Raw genomic sequence first — 18,230 nt, 5'->3', positions numbered from 1 at the left:
TTTTCAGACATAAATGTTTAACATCATACCCCAGATCGGCGTATCGCATTGAAATAATAGACGTCGTTTTTGCTCGAGGCATAACGTTACCGTTTATTATATTTAGATTTACATTGAATTTTGTTAATTTAATAACACTTTAAATATATTCACAATCCCACAATAATAGTACTGTATTTTGTGTCTTATTCAATTTTTTCAATATATTTTTTAATCACGTGTCCATGTGACATCACGTAGCTATCTGCTCTCTCAGCCTTGCGACAGCGGACGACAGTAGGGGGGTGGGAGTGCGTTGTTTTGGGTAGGAAGGGGGACATTCTTGTTTTGGCACTCGGTTCAAACCCCTCGCCACCTCGTCCTTAATAACGGTGGTTTGTTGACCGGCATTATGAAGCTGTTGTCCCCGTGACAGCTATCCCACGTCACGGTAAATATGAACTTATAATTATCATGGCCGCGGCCGGTGTTTTAGCATCGGTACTTCGATCTCCTCGAGCGACCCTTCCGCTCCAAGGGGCATCTTTATTTTTCTTTGTTTACATTTGCGAGAGCCACGTTGTCGTTATACCGTAATTGAGGCCGCACGGGCCGTGTCTAGTTTCGTGTCTCGTCATCGTAATAAGCTAGCATTAGCTTGTCATCTGACTTGTTGTGTTCCAGCTGAAGTGCAAGAATGGCCGAACAAGACCTTTGTCCTCACCTGGATTCCATCGGTGAGGTTACCAAAGACGACCTCCTACACAAATCCAAGGTGGGTTCTCGTCTTTTCCTCTGTCATCCATTTAGTTGATGGTGAGGATGTCATGGATACATGGAACTCAGTAAACAAAAGCAGAGGTGACACACTCTGTACTAAAGTTCATAAAAGGATGGATGGAAAGAGGAGCATTCTTTAAATTAAGATACATTTACAAACTAAACACTCTGAGCTCATTGGAAATGTTGCCACTTGGATCAGCGAGAATAGTTACATCTGCTTAGAAATGTGCAAAAGTAAAAGAATTGCTCTTATAAATTCGATTGGCTCACTGTAAAATCTGCCTAAGAACAGGAGCAAAGTATTTGTACTTTATCACTTCCCACCACTGAACAGCAGTGAAGTTGCACCTCTCCGTAACAAATGTGTCAAGATCATTCGTGTACTGTGCTTAGTTAATTTTGTCTCTTCCTACAGGGAACATGTCAATCATGTGGCGTTGTGGGTCCAAACTTGTGGGCCTGTCTTGAGGTAATTTTAATATGTCCATCCTGTTTTGAGTGAGTGACAAAAGTGATTCCCACACAAAATACTTGTATTTTACATTGGAAAATCTCCCAAGTGCCCTCCACTGCCCCTAAAAAAAGGAATAATCCTAATTTCTTACCTACATCTTTACACGGGGCCTTTCTCAAACAGGACACAATTGCATGGTACTCCAGTTCATGGCAACAGCCTTAAAAGGTTCAAATCAAATTGCTTAAACGGTTCAAATCAAATTGCAAAAAGTGAGTCAATTGCAGCTCAAAAAGTAAGTCAATTGCAGCTGCCTGCCATTTTTCTCTTTCTTACTTTAGAATGACTGCCCATATGTCGGCTGTGGAGAGTCCTACTCGGATCACAGCACCCAGCATGCACAGGTAAAGTAGCTGTGTTCTGTGTAAAAATGCTGGATCTTTTTTTTTATATGCCTCGGGTTCGCCAATGTTGCGGTTTCTCTTTGTTAAAGAGCCTTAAAGGAAATGAATACTTCTCCTTTCATCCAGGCCAAAAAGCACAACCTGACGGTGAACTTGACTACCTTCAGGATCTGGTGCTACGTGTGCGAGCGGGAGGTGTTTCTGGAGCGGAGGCCCCCACTGACGCCTGTCCTGCTACCTGCCATCTCCCACCTCCATCACTGCGTAGCCTCAGAGCAGGTGTGGCTCCATTAACTGACCAATTTGAAACAGAAATGACAAACGACTTTTTGCTCCTCACACGTAGGAAGCGCCGCCGCTCGGTCACCCGCTAAAAGCGGTGCCAATCGCTATGGGGGAAGACGAAGGCTCTGAGTCTGAGGAGGATGATCTTAAACCCAGAGGTATGGTAAGCTGTTTGAGCATCTAATCCGTAACTTTCATAACCACCTTAAGGTCCACGTAATAGTAAAACAATTTTGTGCACGAGTCGGATATCAAATAAATGCTCATAACCATCCTCATCAGAGACAACATGAGCTGCTCATGTGTTGTTTTGTAGGTTTAACAGGAATGAAAAACATTGGCAACTCCTGCTACATGAACGCAGCTCTTCAAGCCTTGTCCAACTGGTGAGTTTTTTCAGGAAATCAGTTTATCATTCATTCTTTTCATTCTCAATTGGAAATAAGAAAAGTCAAAGTGTCTCATTATTTTGTTCTTTGTGCTCATTTTTTTTCTTCGTTTGTTTGATTGCAATAGCTAACTGGGAATGGAAGGAATAAATGATGTGCAGATTTGTAACCAATTGCTGTTTTTTTTAATTAATTTCAAACTTCTTTTATTTCCTTTTGTTTCCGAGCAGTCCTCCTCTCACTCAGTACTTCCTGGACTGCGCCGGACTGGTTCGCACTGACAAGAAACCGGCTCTCTGCAAGAGCTACCAGAAGCTCATGTCAGAGCTCTGGCATAAAAAGCGGTAATGAACAATAAAACCCACAGATGCGTTAGGGGTCTACTAACCAGGTGTATCTCTGTTGCTATTCACGCAATGCTTCACTGCAAAATGGACTTTTGGTGTTTTGTAGGCCCAGCTACGTCGTCCCAACCAGCCTATCCCACGGCATCAAGCTGCTGAATCCCATGTTTCGCGGTTACGCACAGCAGGTAAGAACAAGCGCAACAGGTAATACACCTCACATCACTCAATGTTATTTAAAAAAAAAAAAATCTCCTTTGGGATGTTAGTTGCGTAAAAGTCATGTTATTTTGCTCTACTGCGTGGAAGAGAAAAGAGGTGCTAATTTTTTCAAAACCAAAAATGTCTTTTTTGTTCAAATGCACTGTTCGCACAGCATCGTTTCAAGACATTTTATGGGTTGTCAAGAACTGTCTGCTGTGACACAGCAACGTGGCTCCATCCCAGTTGTGCCATTTGAAAACGATTAAGTCATAATCAAGGATAAATAAAATCTTGACTATGATGTGAAAATGTAGTGATAGTAGTTGAGAAGTCTCAATTTAGCAATAAATTGTCATTGTCCAAAAGGACACTCAGGAGTTCCTGCGCTGTCTGATGGACCAGCTTCACGAGGAACTGAAGGAGCCACTTTTTGAGTGCGGGGGAGGCGGCAGCTGCGAAAGCAGCGACGGCGACGAGAGGCTGGATGGCGACCGCTCCCCCGCCGAGGAGGACTTCCTGTCCTGCGACTCGGGCTCCAACAGCGACCGCGGTGAGGTGTGCGGTGTCGGCGGCAATGAGGAGCCGCCCGCGCAGGACGAGTGCGACAGCGTCAGCACGGCGGGGGACGGCCCCATCGGAGGAAGGATCTCGGAGAAGGAGAGGCTGAAGGAGAGGCGGGTCTCTGGCTCGCCCCTCCGCGGGCCCTCGCAGGACATAGATGAAGACGCCGACGTGGATACCACCGTTCCCCAGAGAGCTGAGGAAGAAGAGGTTGTGGAGGAGGTTATCGACGCCCAACACCAAGAGAACAATCAAGGACAAGAAGGAAACAGCATCTCACGTGAGAAGCTTGGGAGAACCACTCAGTTGACGATGATTTGATTTGATTTTTTGTTATAATCCGATTACATTTTCTGTATCGGCAGAGCCAGACAACGAATTAGCGATGACACGCCCGCATTCCACCCCGTGCAGCCCAGTCAGAAACCTCCAGGAGCTTCATTCCAAACTGTCCTCCACTCCGCCTCGCTTCAGCCCGCTGCGATCTGCAAGCTCCTCGTACCAATTCAAGAAAGGTGCACCCACCTTTGTTGTCTTTTACGCCGATTCCCCGTTTACACACGTGAAATTGCACAGCAGGCCCACAAGGCCGCTATTATGAACTCAGTGACTGCCAGCCGTTGTCAAAGCGGAGTTGTCCATAATAAATAAAGTTGTATTGTATATTGGCAACCATTTTACAGCAGTATGACTGATCTTTTAAGATCCACAGAATATTAACATTTGTGACGATATAAGCGTCAAACCTATCAGAAGAAAGCAGAAACTTTTCTTTGACTAGAAAAAAATGTTTGTCCGGATTTTTTCTGTTCTTTCGTCATCAGCAGTCTGATGTGAGGTAGTCTAACCAAAAGCTCTGGTTTTAGATTGAAGCACTTTATAATAAGTACACACTAATGAGCATTAGCTAAGCACTTGTAAATACTGAAGTCATCAAGCATGTTTCTGACATGAACAATAATTTGCATACAGTTTTTAAATACCTTACCCATCATTATTTTCTTGTGTTGATTTTTTTTCTAGCTCAGCTGCTGCTGACCTCCAGAAAGAAGAAGCAGTCGCCCTATCGCAGCGTAATCTCCGACATTTTTGACGGCTCCATTCTCAGCCTGGTCCAGTGTCTGACTTGCGACAGGGTGAGTTCATTGGCCGACATTGTCCATGTGGCTCAAGAGGCCATGTGTGAGTTTGAGAAAGAACTGACTGGGTCACGAGATTTAAACCGGTCATTTCATTGATCGTTATTCGCAATAGGTCTCTCACAACTCACCACCACTGTCTCGCAGGTGTCGACGACAGTGGAGACCTTCCAAGACTTGTCCTTGCCTATCCCCGGTAAAGAGGACTTGGCCAAGCTTCATTCATCTATCCACCAGAACCTGCCCGTCAAGACCAACGTGTGTCCCGACACGTACGGCTCTCAGGGCTGGATCTCCTTCATCATGGATTCCATTCGCCGGTTGGTCAGAAACAGACATAATCACATTATAGTGCACATCTGTTTATTGGCGGGGATTTGTTCAATCCATACCCATCCGTAATAGTTTGCAAAATAGAGACACCATATTATACACTTTCAAGTTTTCCCTCATCCACAAGGTTTAAACACAAATTTATTGCAACAAATTTACAACAGTCTTTTCTCCTATAACATCAATTTTAGGGAACAAAAATAAGACGAGGTTGCACAGTTCTCCCAAAAAGATGTCAAGTGTGCTAGCTTCAAGCTATCTCTTTGTCATTCTCTGGAATGTTTGTAAAATAATGATGCATAAAACGCAAGAGAATTAAACCTTGTTTATTTAAATGCCAATAAGTCTTACTTACCCAAATATATTATTGTGTCTAGCAAGAAATGTCAAACACCAAAGACAGACTGATGGAAATAAGCATGTTATGGAATCTGCAAGCCTTCAAGGAACTGCACGTTGGACACACGAGGAGTAGCAACATTACAAACAAAACATACTGCATTACTGACAGACATGCTCCGTAGTAGCAATGACTATTATTACAGCCTAGTAGGGGACCTTCTCTGCCTCTTCTGCTTGTTGTTAATTTTGCTACATGTCTTCCAGTAAAGCTCAGAACCACAATGCCACCAGGGATTCTCTGTGTTGATCAACCGGGCGTTTGCTTTGGACTAGGTTCGTGGTCTCGTGTATACCCAGCTGGTTCTGGGGGCCCATGGTGACCTTGGAGGACTGCCTCGCTGCCTTCTTTGCCGCTGATGAACTCAAAGGTTCACTCCCAGTTTTAACACCCTCTCATATGGCGAGGAAAAAAGTTCACCTGAAAACGTGTCCGATGTCCTTTTCATTTTGCAGGAGACAACATGTACAGCTGTGAGAGATGTAAGAAGTGAGTTTGGCCAGTCAGTACAAACACATCCATTGGTGCATAAATGATTTTTTCCCTCCATTCTAACAATTAATGCTTGTGTTGTCATTTTTTCAGGTTAAGAAATGGTGTCAAATATTGCAAAGTGCTCCAACTTCCAGAGGTATTGTTTTATTTTTTTTAGGTTATTTTAGGCCATAAATTTGTGATTTAAAGCCTTCATTTTCTTTTTCATGGATCGTTCCAGCCCAATCACTCACTGTGTTTTGTTTTTTGAGGGAGCAATTTGAACGTGTCATTTTGCAGATTCTGTGCATTCACCTGAAGCGCTTCCGGCACGAGGTCATGTATTCGTTCAAGATCAGCAACCACGTCGCCTTCCCGCTAGAGGGCCTGGACATGCGTCCCTTCCTGGCCAAAGACAGCCCGTCCCAAGTCACCTCGTACGATCTGCTCTCTGTCATCTGCCACCACGGCACCGCTGGAAGTACGACTACAGCAAAGTCCAGAAGAAGCTCCTACATGCTTATGAAATCCTAAATAAATCCCGTTTGGGCTTGTTCTCCTCGCAGGCGGACATTATATTGCATACTGTCAGAACGTCATCAATGGTCAGTGGTATGAATTTGATGACCAGTACGTCACGGAGGTCCACGAGACGGTGGTGCAGAATGCAGAAGCTTATGTGCTCTTCTACAGGTAAGCTTCCAACAAAATGTTCCCTTGATGTAGTTCACCGTTCGCATCTATCCTGTATCGCAGGCAAGTCCCAATTTAAGAGTTGCACGCTTTCAGTGCAGTGTCGTCCGTGTCGTGGTGCAAGGTGCGGGATGACAATGAGCTCTACTTGAAGGCGTGCAGTGTAATTAAAAGCAAGGAGAAAAGGCAGAAACTCCCCAAATGAGCTCAAGTAATAGTTGTGCGTGTTTAAGTTTGGTAATCACCCTCTCATTTGTGCTTGTTTCTGGGTGTTTATCTACGGTGTTTTGCATTTTATTTTAGCCATGAGCTAGCAGACAAAGCAAACTTTCTAAATGATTCCTTAGCGCCTGTTCTCACTCTTTTGCTGTCAAGGAATGGGAGACTATCGAATAACATCCCCCTTGACAAAAAGACGACTCAAACTCACACACTTCTCCAAATAAGAGGTTCAGCGTGCTTGCTTCAAATTGTTTTGTTACTTTCATCTGTAATTTAAGCTAATACATGGAACAAACCGGAAAGAACCAATTTGTGATATTAAACATAAAGCAATCGTTTTGCTGTGGTGCAGGAAAAGCAGCGAGGAATCTGTGAGGGAACGGCAAAAGGTGGTGGCGCTGGCCAGCGCCAAAGAGCCCAGCCTGCTGCAGTTTTACATCTCGCGAGAGTGGCTCAACAAGTTCAACACTTTTGCAGAACCGGGCCCCATCGCCAATAACACCTTCCTTTGTCACCACGGAGGTACGCGGCGTGCTCTCGCTTTGTTGGGACAGCAGCAGTCGTTATTCAAACTGTCCTTTAGGACGAGGGTCCCAATTTGGTTTTAGGTGTGTCTGCGTGTGTGTGTGTGTTTGTTTATGGTGGTTGTGGTGGTGGAGGGCGGAGCGGTTGTCGTGGTGTGATCATTGTCCAAGAATGAAGTCTTTTTACTGAGGGGAAAAAAAAGGAAAAAGTCAGAAACTTAGCAAGAAAAAAATCATTATAGTTTTCCGAGAATTTAATTAGTTTGGAGGAAAAAAAATTAAAGGTTATGATTTTACTAGGGGAAAAAAAGCTCTACAGTTATGAGAAAACTGAAAATTTATTGAGAAAAATATTGTTTTAATTTTGGATGGAAAAAGTTATTTTTTTTTCAGAATAGGATGATATGCGGGAGTTTGTATTGATAAAAACAAATGATTCGTTAGGAAAAAGAGTACACACGCACTGAATTGATAATGACGCTGTAATAAATCAAACTCACCACTAGGTTGTGCACCTGCACTCATATTGCACTCTCAGAAACTCAAAAGCTTTGTAACAGGTTATCTGGTAGAACACTTTGTGGTTATCTATTCAGCTGCCACATTTTGCACACCTGCTTAAATCCAACACGAGAGCTGTAGGGGAAAAGAAATCTACTGTACGAGATTAACGCTTCATTCTTAGAGATAATCATTCCTCAGCAAGTTATTATCTTTCAAGTGCACTTCATCAAGCTTGGAGCAGTTTTTTATATTTTCACTGCCCCAACGAAAATATGTTAAGACAAATTCCTCACTCTGCCTTTTTCCAGGCATCCCTCCTAATAAATACCAGTACATTGATGACCTGGTTGTTATCGTACCGCAGAATGTGTGGGAATACCTTTACAACAGGTAAGTGCTTTCAACACGCACTCCCCAAATGGCGGCTCAGCTCGTTCGTTTAGTGAGGCCTGATTGCCATTTAAAAAAATATTTGATTTTTTTTTTCAAAAACTGTTTAATAGTGGAGAAAAAAATATGGTTTGACTGAAAAAAAAATGTCAAAATTTCCACCACATTGGAGTGGTTGTATAATGAAGAAAAAAAACAACTAATGTTATCTTCTCTGGCACGTGCTGATGTTCTTCTCTTATCTGATGCGTGTGCAGTTTCGGAGGCGGTCCTGCAGTCAACCACCTGTGTGTGTGCGCCATATGCCAGGTGGAGATCGAGGCGCTGGCCAAACGCAGGAAAATGGAAATAGACACTTTCATTCAGGTCAAAATCCACTTCAACGGGCTTTGCCTCCGCGTGAAATGAGGCCCAAATTCCTGATTTGTGGCGCTCTGGTGCTTGTCTGCAGCTCAACAAAGAGTTTCAGGCCGAGGAGGCGCCCAGTGTCATCTTGTGCATCAGCATGCAGTGGTTCCGTGAATGGGAGAGTTTTGTTAAAGGCAAAGACAACGGTAACAAGATCTTCAAAAATAATCCCTTCCTTACTGTGTACCGCATTGAATTTATTGGTGCCTGTCATGCTGCGATGAATTCACTCATCAGGCCAGTCTAAAGTCTGACCTTTCAGAGCCCGTGAGGAGAAGCGGCTCAGACAATGGATGGATGAATATAATGACACTAATGATGTCTCGTTCGCAGAGCCGCCCGGTGCCATCGACAACAGTAAGATTGGCGTTCTGAAGGGAGGACACGTTCAGCTCAAGCAAGGTCAGCCTCAAGCCGCCGCACAGGAAATCTACAGATGGTTTAAACTTCACAACGCCTGCATCTCACTTCAGGTGCAGACTACGGTCAGATTTCCGAGGAGACGTGGCGATACTTGTTGGGAATTTACGGCGGGGGTCCCGAAATCGCCGTGAGACAGACGGTGGTCCCGGCTGACTCTGATGGCCTTCACGGGGAAAGGAAGATCGAAGCTGAGACCAGAGCGCTCTGACGTCGTCGAAGGTCAGAATGTGCAAATTTAAGCGTATTCAAAGTTTTGCCCTGCGCCTGTTCTTACCTACTGTCTCGCTGGCAAAAACTACAGAGACGATGACATAACATAATTTTGTGGAAAGGAAAAGAACATATTTTACATTGCAAGACCAATATGTTCAACAATTACAAAGGTTTCTTCACATAATGCTAACATATATTTTTACAAGATTAAAGTCCAAAATTTAATGGTGTAAAAATTGCCATTCCGTGTGAATACTTTTTAATTTTATGAAGAAAAAAAAAAACATGATCTTTTTTGGAGAATGTTTTAAGATTTTTAATCGGAAAAAGTGGTAGCTTTATTGACGATAAATTGATTGCTGATTTTCATTTGAAAATGACCCAATTTTATTTAGAATTTTAATCAAGAGAAAATATGGTGATTACCATCGGAGAACATATATAATTTTCCTGAGGAAAAAAAAAATGGTACTGAGGAAAAAAAAGATCTTGCAGTGTTTTTTTTTTGTTCTATTTTCATATTTATTGGCTAAACTACTGCTTGTTGTGAAGTGAGTCGACTTAAGTCGGCACCACTGTAATATGTAGAATAAAATGTTCTTTTTTTTTAATTATTTTTTTTTTCCCCCTGCATAACATTTTATCTGAACTTCAGCTCAAAAGTTCCATGCATATCTGCGTTGTATTTGGAGCGTGCTTCATGCTTTCCGTCAACATCCCCTTGTGGCCAGTGTGTGCAACCGTTGACGGGAATCTCTTGACGTCTTGGCATGCTGACGTCAGCAAATTCAGTCAAATTCCACACCGCCTTTGACTCAGCTGCTTCTCTAATCGTCCTTAACGCCAGCTGCTTTTCTTCTCTTCTCCGACAGCGCCTTCCCGCCCCACTCCCACACAGCCGAGGAATTTTGCACCCAGACGAAGATGAAGACCGGTCGCGTCTGTGAGTAGATTGTGAACGTGCACGACACATCTTTTTTTTTTTTTAATGGTTATTTTAAACCTCACAATGTCATGGCTGTAAACCACAGGCAACGCCGCCCAGAGATGTGAATAATGTATTTTATTTTTTCCTGTTGTCGGGCTGCTTTCTTCTGACTCGCGTAGCAACCTTCTACCACAACACCTTCAGTCAAACACTCGTCTGAGCCCTCAGGAATGTCTCACTAGTGCACAACAAAAGCATCCAAGCATGCCCACGTGGGATACAAAATAACATTTTGGAGGAAAGAAGGAAAAAAAAAAAGCATGTAACCGTAATCGAGGTAACAAATTTGTAAGTTGTGGGAAAGTCATGATTCAGCTTGATTAGAAAAGTGAAAAATTATACAAACCCTGAAATGTATTTAAATAGGAAAGTAAACGTTTTCTTTAATATTCTGTATTTTAACTTGGCACAACAAAGATGGGGCGTGCCTTACAGTGCAGAGGTGCAGGGTTCGATTCCGGCTCCGGACTTCCTGTGTGGAGTTTGCATCTTCTCCCTGTGCCTGTGTGGGTTTTCTCCGGGTACTGCGGTTTCCTTCCCAAAACATGCATGGTAGGTTGACTGGACACTCTCAATTGTCCCTAGGTATGATTGTGAGCTCGGATGGTCGTTCCCTGCGATTGGCTGGCAATCAGGTCAGGGTGTACTGCCCGATGACAGCTGGGATAGGCCCGCGACCGTCGTAACAGAGAATGAAAGACAAAAAAAAAAAAAACACTTTTCATTTGTTACAAGCTAACTTCTGGCAGGATAATCAAAAGGTAACAGAAGCAAAAGAATAACAAAAAAAATCTCAATTTGGTAAAAAATTAATAATAAATAATAAAATGCGCTTATTTACTTGTGTGGACTTATTCAACATTGGAGAAATTTGAACGCTATAAATTGGTGGTTTTCTAGGCTAGCTTAATGCTAACATGTTAGTCAAAACACCATAGATTGCCGCGCGTTAATTAGCATTACAGTAATTCTAAGCCTTCAACAAACTGCTGCTTTATACAGAACAGTAACACATGCACGCAGAGCAAAAACAAAAATAGTCAACCAAACCATCCCATTTCCTCTAATAAGTTAGCTAGCTTAATGCTAACATCATGTGAAACGACATATCCAAGCTAATGTACATTAGCATTGATGCTACAGTAGTCCTCTGTCGTTTCTCCGTCGACTCTTAATTACTGTGTCATTGGTGCCCGGCAAGCGTTTAAAAATGGACAATATTACGGGGAGACACTAAAATGCATCAAGAAGAAGTGAATTGTGCTCTCGTGTTTGTGCCATGAATTGAAAAAAGTGCTTTGACAGTGCAGTGCAGTCCTTTTGAAATCTGCTTGTTTTTTTTCTTCTTTTTTTTTTTTTTGCTCGTGTCCCAGCACGTAGCATGGCGTGAAATACTTTTTCTCCTGAATCATTTGATGACAGTGTTTGTGGTACCAGCGATGCTTTGAAAACAACAACAGTGGTTGGCCTCATTTCAACGGGATGTCTAAATGTGTGTACACATGATGTACTTAATGACTTGCTTAAATTATTAAATGTGCTATTTAATGATCTCATCATATTTTTCTTGTCATTATTTGGAGTCAACTTTGATTCCCAGCTCGAGTCACTGGAAAGTTTTGTTGCTATATTGTGTAATGACTGCTCAAATTTCCTGCTGGAAACTAATTGGCGCCCGACTTCAAAACAAAAATTTCTTTACCTTCGCTGTGATTAAATAATTTCCCATTTAACACCAGAGAAAAGCAACTGTATCCAGACTTTTTTTTTTTTTTTTTTACATTACAACTACGCATCTACTTTCAAATGTATATGGATGATTTATTATGTGCGACCACTTGTCAAAATAAAATTGAATAAATTCAACGCGCCATTTTTATTTTCAGCGTGCGTGAAGAACTTGGTCAACAATTTAGTTAACGAATTACTGGGGAAATCCAGTAGAGTAGCCAGCAAGGTCGACAGCGATCTTCATTATTTGTGTGATGTTTTCATGCACTAAAAAAAAATGACGTTGAATTTGCTCAATTTTATCTCATGAAGTGCTTGTCCGAAATAAAATCATCTGAATGCAAGTTTTTTTTTTAAAGCACATGTTTAGCCTACTCTGATGATTTTAATTTGTGCATGCACTTGATGAATCAAAATGCAATTCAACAAAAAATTTTTCAACGTTAGTAATAACATCCCAGTTTGGTATTGAAGTGGAAACTTTGCTCGTGATGCAAGCAAAGATAAACCTCGGAAGCAGGTTGGTATTTTGCCCACAGTCGTCATATTTTGCCAGCGTGACCACAAAAGGTTTTCCGGAGAAAGTCACTCACTGGCTACATGAGTCATCGTACGTTGGGGTGAACGCGCTCTGAGTGTCCCGGCTGTATTTCGCCACCCTGTCAGTCAAAAAACACTGACACATAGGGGACAAAGTGCCGGACAATTTTGTGTTTTCCAAAAAAAGTTCGCCTTTATGTAAGCGCTGACTTTTTTTGAACCTACTGGGGGAAGAAAGTCGTGAAATAAAACAAGATTCATCGTCAAACATGTCGTTTTTAGTCGACATCAAGGAGTTTTCAGGAGGACGTAAGGTTCAAAGACATTTTGAGTCTTTATGGACTTTATGGTCTGATTGTTTTGGGTAGCCTGCAATGAACCCACAAATATTTTTTGTAAACTTCAAAGAAAATTCAGCCTTCCATGAACTCGGCATCATTTTTCGCATCTTATTTCGAGTCGTCAGCAAACCTAACATTTGTTTGGTTTTTTTTTTTTCAGAAAGATGTACAATTACAAATTTTCAATACCTGACACGTTTCTTCGTAAACATCAACGTGTTCGTCAGACTTAACTTACGCAAATCAACATTTTTTTTCCCGGAAACCTTCAGTGAACCTAGTAGCCTTACGTATGTTTTTTGTTTTCCGTGAAGACCACAGCTTATGCTTTGAAAAATATGACGCACATTTTTGTAAACCGATGACAATTTAACCTTTAATGAAGCTAACAGAATGTTTTTGTAAACCTAAAGCAAAATTTAGTCCTCAAAGAACCTTGCGTAACTTTTTTCGAACATTAAAGACTTCGCCCAGTCGAGGCAGCAATTTTTATTTCTTTCAACCTTAAGCTAGCTCGTTTTTGAAGAGAAAAACAGAGAATTGAGGCAAGCTTTTACAGACTGGAGTATGACACACGTGCTTAATTTATTATTTTTTTAAACAAAAAACACCCCCTGAGTTGTGCGCCTCCTCGCTGTCATTGGCTGTGCCCCGAGGGCAGCGGTCATGCATGTTTAGACATCTCACGTGTGAGGAAAACACGACGGAATCCTCAATGAATACTTTTGCTCAGCAACTCAGACGGCCCTCATCATCATTTGAGTCAGTGGGAGGGGGCTAACGCCGCCTACAAATATCTGCACCCTCCTCGCCACACTCTTATTTGGGCACGCTGTGTCTCCTGTGCTCCTGTTTTCTTTTTTCCCCCCCGCTTCTCAGGAACTCTCTTGGAGTGGCGCCAACTTGTACAACTTTGCTGCTTGTAGTCATGTTGAGAAACAACAACGTCGTCTTCTGCTGTTTTGTTTTCTATGCCGTGCTGCTGCTGCTCAAGATGTACGTTCTGGCCTTCATCACAGGACAAGTGAGGCTGCGTAAGAAGGTGAGTGAGTGTGAGTGAGAATAAATGTTGGCAGAGTGAATGAGTGAGTGGATGGATTTTTTGAATGTGTGGGAGTTTGTGAATGAATGATTTGTAAGTCGGTGCGTGAGTGAGGATGAATGAGAATGAATGGTGGAAGAGTGAGTTGGGTGTTTCGAGAATGAATGGTGGAAATGTGTGAGTGAGTAAGTGAATGACTGAGTAAATGAACGTTTTGAGGCTGCTGAGTGAGTGAGTGAGTGGATGTTTCGAGAATGAATGATGGAGGTGTGAGTGAATGGATTCATATTTTGAGAATGAATGGTGAGGGAGTGAGTGAATGAATTTTTTGTTAGTGAGTTAATGGATGTTTTGAGAATGAATGATGGCAGGTGAGTGAGTGAGTGGATGTTTTGATTGATGAAATATTCAGTGAGTAATTGAGTGAGTGTTTTTGAGAATGACTAGTGGAACGCTATATGAGTCCTGGGATGAATGTTTCTAAAAAATGATGGAGTGAGTGAATAAGTGAGTGAGTGAGTGTCTAGATGTTTTGAGAATGAATAGTGGAAGCATATGTGAGTGAGGGAGTGAGTGAATGAGTGAGTAAATGAAAGTTTTGAGGCTTTTGAGTGAGTGAGTGGATGAATATTTTGAGAATGAATCATGCAAATGTGTGAATGAGTTAGTGAATGACTGAGTAAATGAACGTTTTGAGGTTTTTGGGTGAGTGATTAAGGTAATGTTTTGAGGATGACCTGGGTGATTTTTTTTAGAAGCAATGATGGGGGACCGAATGTGTGTGAGGAGGTCAATGTTTTTAGATAGATGGATGCAAAGAATGGAAGGGTGAGAGAGTCAATTATAAATGCGGCCTCAAGGATTTCAAGACTGGATGTTTGACAACAGGTGTTGTTTTGTTGTATATTGAAGGCTTTTGCCAACCCAGAAGATGCAATGAGACACGGAGGACTCCAATATCACAGGCTGGATCCCGACGTGGAAAGATGCCGTAGGTAGGACCCACTTGTGGAACTCAAAACTGTCACAACACAACACTGTCAAGATACAAGAGTGAGCACTGTTACATAGTAACAACACTGTCATGACACTATTACACTATAACAACACAAGACATTATTAGAGCCTGACTACAGCCACAACACATTCATACCACAACACCACAAAGACCAGAACAAGTCGAAGCTCACCACACAGCATCGCCACAGCAGGTCTCCGTGCGTTTTCCTCAACATAGATTATTTGCATGTCTTAATAAACTCCACGCAATCCCTTTTCTTGAACCCTAGAGCTCACCGCAATGACATGGAGAACATCTTCCCCTTCCTCTTCCTGGGTGCCATCTACTCCATGACGGGTCCGTCCCTGGCGATAGCCCGCCTCCACTTTCTGGCCTTCACGGCGGCCCGAATGCTACACAGCGTGGCTTACCTGGCCGCACTGCCGGCGCCCACCCGCTCGCTGGCCTACGTGGTGGCGCAGGTGCCCTGCCTGTCCATGGCTTTGCAGATCTTGGCAGCGGTTGCTACCTACGCGTAAGCGCGGAGGCGGCGGTTGGCCGGCCGGCCGCCATCGAACTTTTCATTGGAAGTTTATTGAAGGGGGCGGCGAGGGTTTCCCAATCTTGCGCCCAACCTGCTCGGTTTTGTCAACATACAAGATGAGGTGGCGTGTTTGTTAACATCAAAAGCAATTTTGCCAGCACCTAACAGCTTTCGGTGTCATTTGGGGGCATTTTTCAGACTAAAGCAAAAAAAAAAAGCCACTTTTTAGAGTCTTCCACAAATGTTACTACAAGCGTATGTTTTCGAAAACAATTTAGAGTCTTGCACAGACCAAATGTACGCAATTTTGTGAGTTGAACCCGTCTTTTGTAAACATCAAATACGATTTAGTCGTCGACATTTTTAACGTATGTTTAATGTTTGTTCCTTTTTCGGAATAAAACCCCCAAAAATTCAGTCTTCCATAAGCCAATTTACGCATTTTGGCATTCAGCAAACGTATGTCAAACATTGTTCTTGTAAACATCAAAGTCATTTTAGAGTCTCTATCTTGTTTTTTTTTTCTGTTTAAACCACCGAAAGATAATTGTGAGTCCTCAATGGACCTCTTTTGTGATTATTTCATAAACATTGCGTGACGCCTTTTGAGCTGAAAAAAAAAGTTTGGGAAACCTGAATTCTCACCCTGATGTTTACACACAAACTGTGTGGTGCAAGTGTGATGTGACAGCATCGAGAATCGAGTCATGCTGGCTCTTTTCGCTGTTATTTTTTTTTTTTCTCTACTTGAAAACTTGAAGGAAGCTCCTCACATGGACTGAATATTTTATCTGTCTGAATATTTATTTATTATTTAACAAAAGTGTTTTTGTCTTGTGTGCGTGTACGTGTGAGTGTGTGTGAGTGGAAGTAACAAAAAGAAAATAAAAGCTGAGAAGCTGTGTCACTTCTGCATTTTGTATTGCAGTTTTTTCTTGTGCATTTTGAACGCTGTCAGCACCTTCCGAATGATTTTCAACATGCCAAAAATTCCCACTGAGCAAAAATTCAACATTTTCACTATTACAACCCCCCCAAATAAAAATCCATATTCATTCCCAATGACACTTTCAGCAAATCATATTCAGATTGCCCCCATTTGAAATTCAGTGTGGGCAAACTTTTTGATTGGTGGGCCACAATGGGTTCTACAATTTGACAGAGGGGCCAGATCAGGAGCAGATGGATGAAGTGTTTTGGTAACCTCACCTCATCGGAGAAAAAAAATACATTTAATTTTTAAAGCAAAACAAAAGCATTACAATAATACATATGTCGTTGAAAAACCGCAGTATTTAGAAAATAAAACATTAACAAGGTTTAATTAATTTAATTTTTTTCAAGTTCGGCGGGCCGGATTGAAACGTTTAATGGGCCGCATGTGGCCCCCGGGCCGTAGTTTGCCCACGCCTGGGTTAGAGTTTCAAAGAAGGGTTTTGAATTTTACAACAAAAATCCTTTTTTGTGCTTTGTGGGGAGGTAATGATGAATAGTTCCGGATGCAGCGACTGCGTTGGCAATTATTCACTCATTCCATACTTATTCATCATGTCACGTCATTATCCACACCGCTTATTGCGGGACAGATTGAGGGTACTGGAGCCTATCCCAGTTGACTACGGGCGAAAGGCGCACCACACCCTGAACAGGTCGCCAGCCAGTCACAGGGCAGACCGTCACCGAGTGGGAACCGATCCCTGATCGCAAATCAGGCGGATGTTACTTATTCATCATCACAAAGAGAATTTTAGGTGACATTTTGAGGCACTATTTTAGTGCACTGTACGGAACTCTCCCCCTTGTGGTTGGTTAGGGCATAGTTAATAAGTGAGCAAGGGCCCCTGGCTTTTCGTCCAGGGCGCAATTCCGGCCGCCGGGCTCCAGCATTCCTGCACCTGTTATGTAATTGCCTCGATACCCCGAGGGGCGCCCCGATCCAGGGCGGGAGGGGGAGCGCGGCGATTACGGCATCAGTCTGAAATGCTCTCTTTATCACCCTGTGCCTCAAGGGGATGTTTTATGATATTACTACCCCCACAAACCCCCCCACATCTCCCCAAAAAACTCTCCCCAGTGATTTTCCTACAAGCTGTGACTCATATTACCGAACCGGAATTCTAGGTCATTATGGAGTTTTCCTCATGGACAAAAGAAACAGGAGAGTGTGGGAGGATCCCGGGAAAGGCCATTTAATCCAAGAAAGGGGCGTGGTCACAATTTTTACATGTGTCAGCGTGCACCTATTAAAAAAAATAAAGGTTTTATTTGCGGAAAGTGTAAAAGTGATGACACACAGTTGCTTGCTTAAATGCCAGTTGTGTGTTCCACTTGAGAAAAGAAAATTACGATCAGGTCTATAATACTAATCAGAGAATAATACAAAATATTTAAAAAAAAACTCTTAAAATCTTTTATTTAATAATTTACTAACTTTTTGACCCAAAAACTAATTTTTGGTTCATTGTGTCATTAAATTCAGTCATATTTACTCAGTAGTTCCAGATTTGGAAAATCCCTCTTTGAGTGCATCAAAATCCCTCTTTGAGTAATAGTAACTAATACTCATACTATAAGCTATGACTCGATATGACTTTTGACCCAAGACACAAAAAACAAACCACGTTGTTCATCATTTTGGCATGAAAAATAACCTACTTAAAAATATTTTCCATATTTGGAATGTCAGCACTGAACGCTTCAATATGAGGGATATTGATCAATTTTGTCTCAATCGTCACCAAACAATGTGGATATAGGTAGATATAACTACCAACTGGGTAACTGACCGGTCAGCTAAGCCATAACAAAAATATGCCGCTCAACCACATCTTTTGATTCCAATTTGATGCCAATTTTTCATCCTTTTTCGCGTTGAACGGGCCCTGTGTGTTGTGCCCTTTCTGGGTTGGATGTTTTCT

At 42.3% G+C, this 18,230-nt stretch overlaps 2 protein-coding genes across 2 annotated transcripts; both read left to right on the top strand.

Moving 5' to 3' along the window:
- Positions 1-266: 266 nt before the first annotated feature.
- usp20 (ubiquitin specific peptidase 20) lies at positions 267-11,675 on the top strand. The gene is made up of 25 exons (XM_088281498.1): positions 267-430; positions 664-754; positions 1,178-1,231; positions 1,558-1,620; positions 1,747-1,899; positions 1,967-2,063; positions 2,222-2,291; positions 2,525-2,638; positions 2,748-2,826; positions 3,209-3,683; positions 3,769-3,918; positions 4,427-4,539; positions 4,690-4,862; positions 5,551-5,645; positions 5,731-5,764; positions 5,861-5,906; positions 6,050-6,230; positions 6,316-6,442; positions 7,017-7,186; positions 8,001-8,082; positions 8,340-8,448; positions 8,534-8,636; positions 8,824-8,892; positions 8,964-9,132; positions 9,999-11,675. Exons 2-24 carry the CDS (start codon positions 677-679, stop codon positions 9,119-9,121), a joined length of 2,793 nt encoding a protein of 930 aa, XP_088137624.1. The 5' UTR covers positions 267-430; positions 664-676; the 3' UTR covers positions 9,122-9,132; positions 9,999-11,675.
- A 1,846-nt stretch (positions 11,676-13,521) lies between these two features.
- On the top strand, positions 13,522-16,227 carry ptges (prostaglandin E synthase). The gene is made up of 3 exons (XM_088281499.1): positions 13,522-13,768; positions 14,681-14,763; positions 15,058-16,227. Exons 1-3 carry the CDS (start codon positions 13,655-13,657, stop codon positions 15,305-15,307), a joined length of 447 nt encoding a protein of 148 aa, XP_088137625.1. The 5' UTR covers positions 13,522-13,654; the 3' UTR covers positions 15,308-16,227.
- The last annotated feature ends 2,003 nt before the right edge of the window (positions 16,228-18,230 follow it).

This window comes from Idiotropiscis lumnitzeri, chromosome 18 (assembly GCF_059441095.1).
Source record: "Idiotropiscis lumnitzeri isolate Australia: NSW breed Sydney's pygmy pipehorse chromosome 18, RoL_Ilum_1.0, whole genome shotgun sequence".
In the NCBI taxonomy this organism is placed as follows: Eukaryota; Metazoa; Chordata; class Actinopteri; order Syngnathiformes; family Syngnathidae; genus Idiotropiscis; species Idiotropiscis lumnitzeri.
Note: the sequence above shows the minus strand (reverse complement) of the source record. Positions and strands in the feature narration are given on the sequence as shown.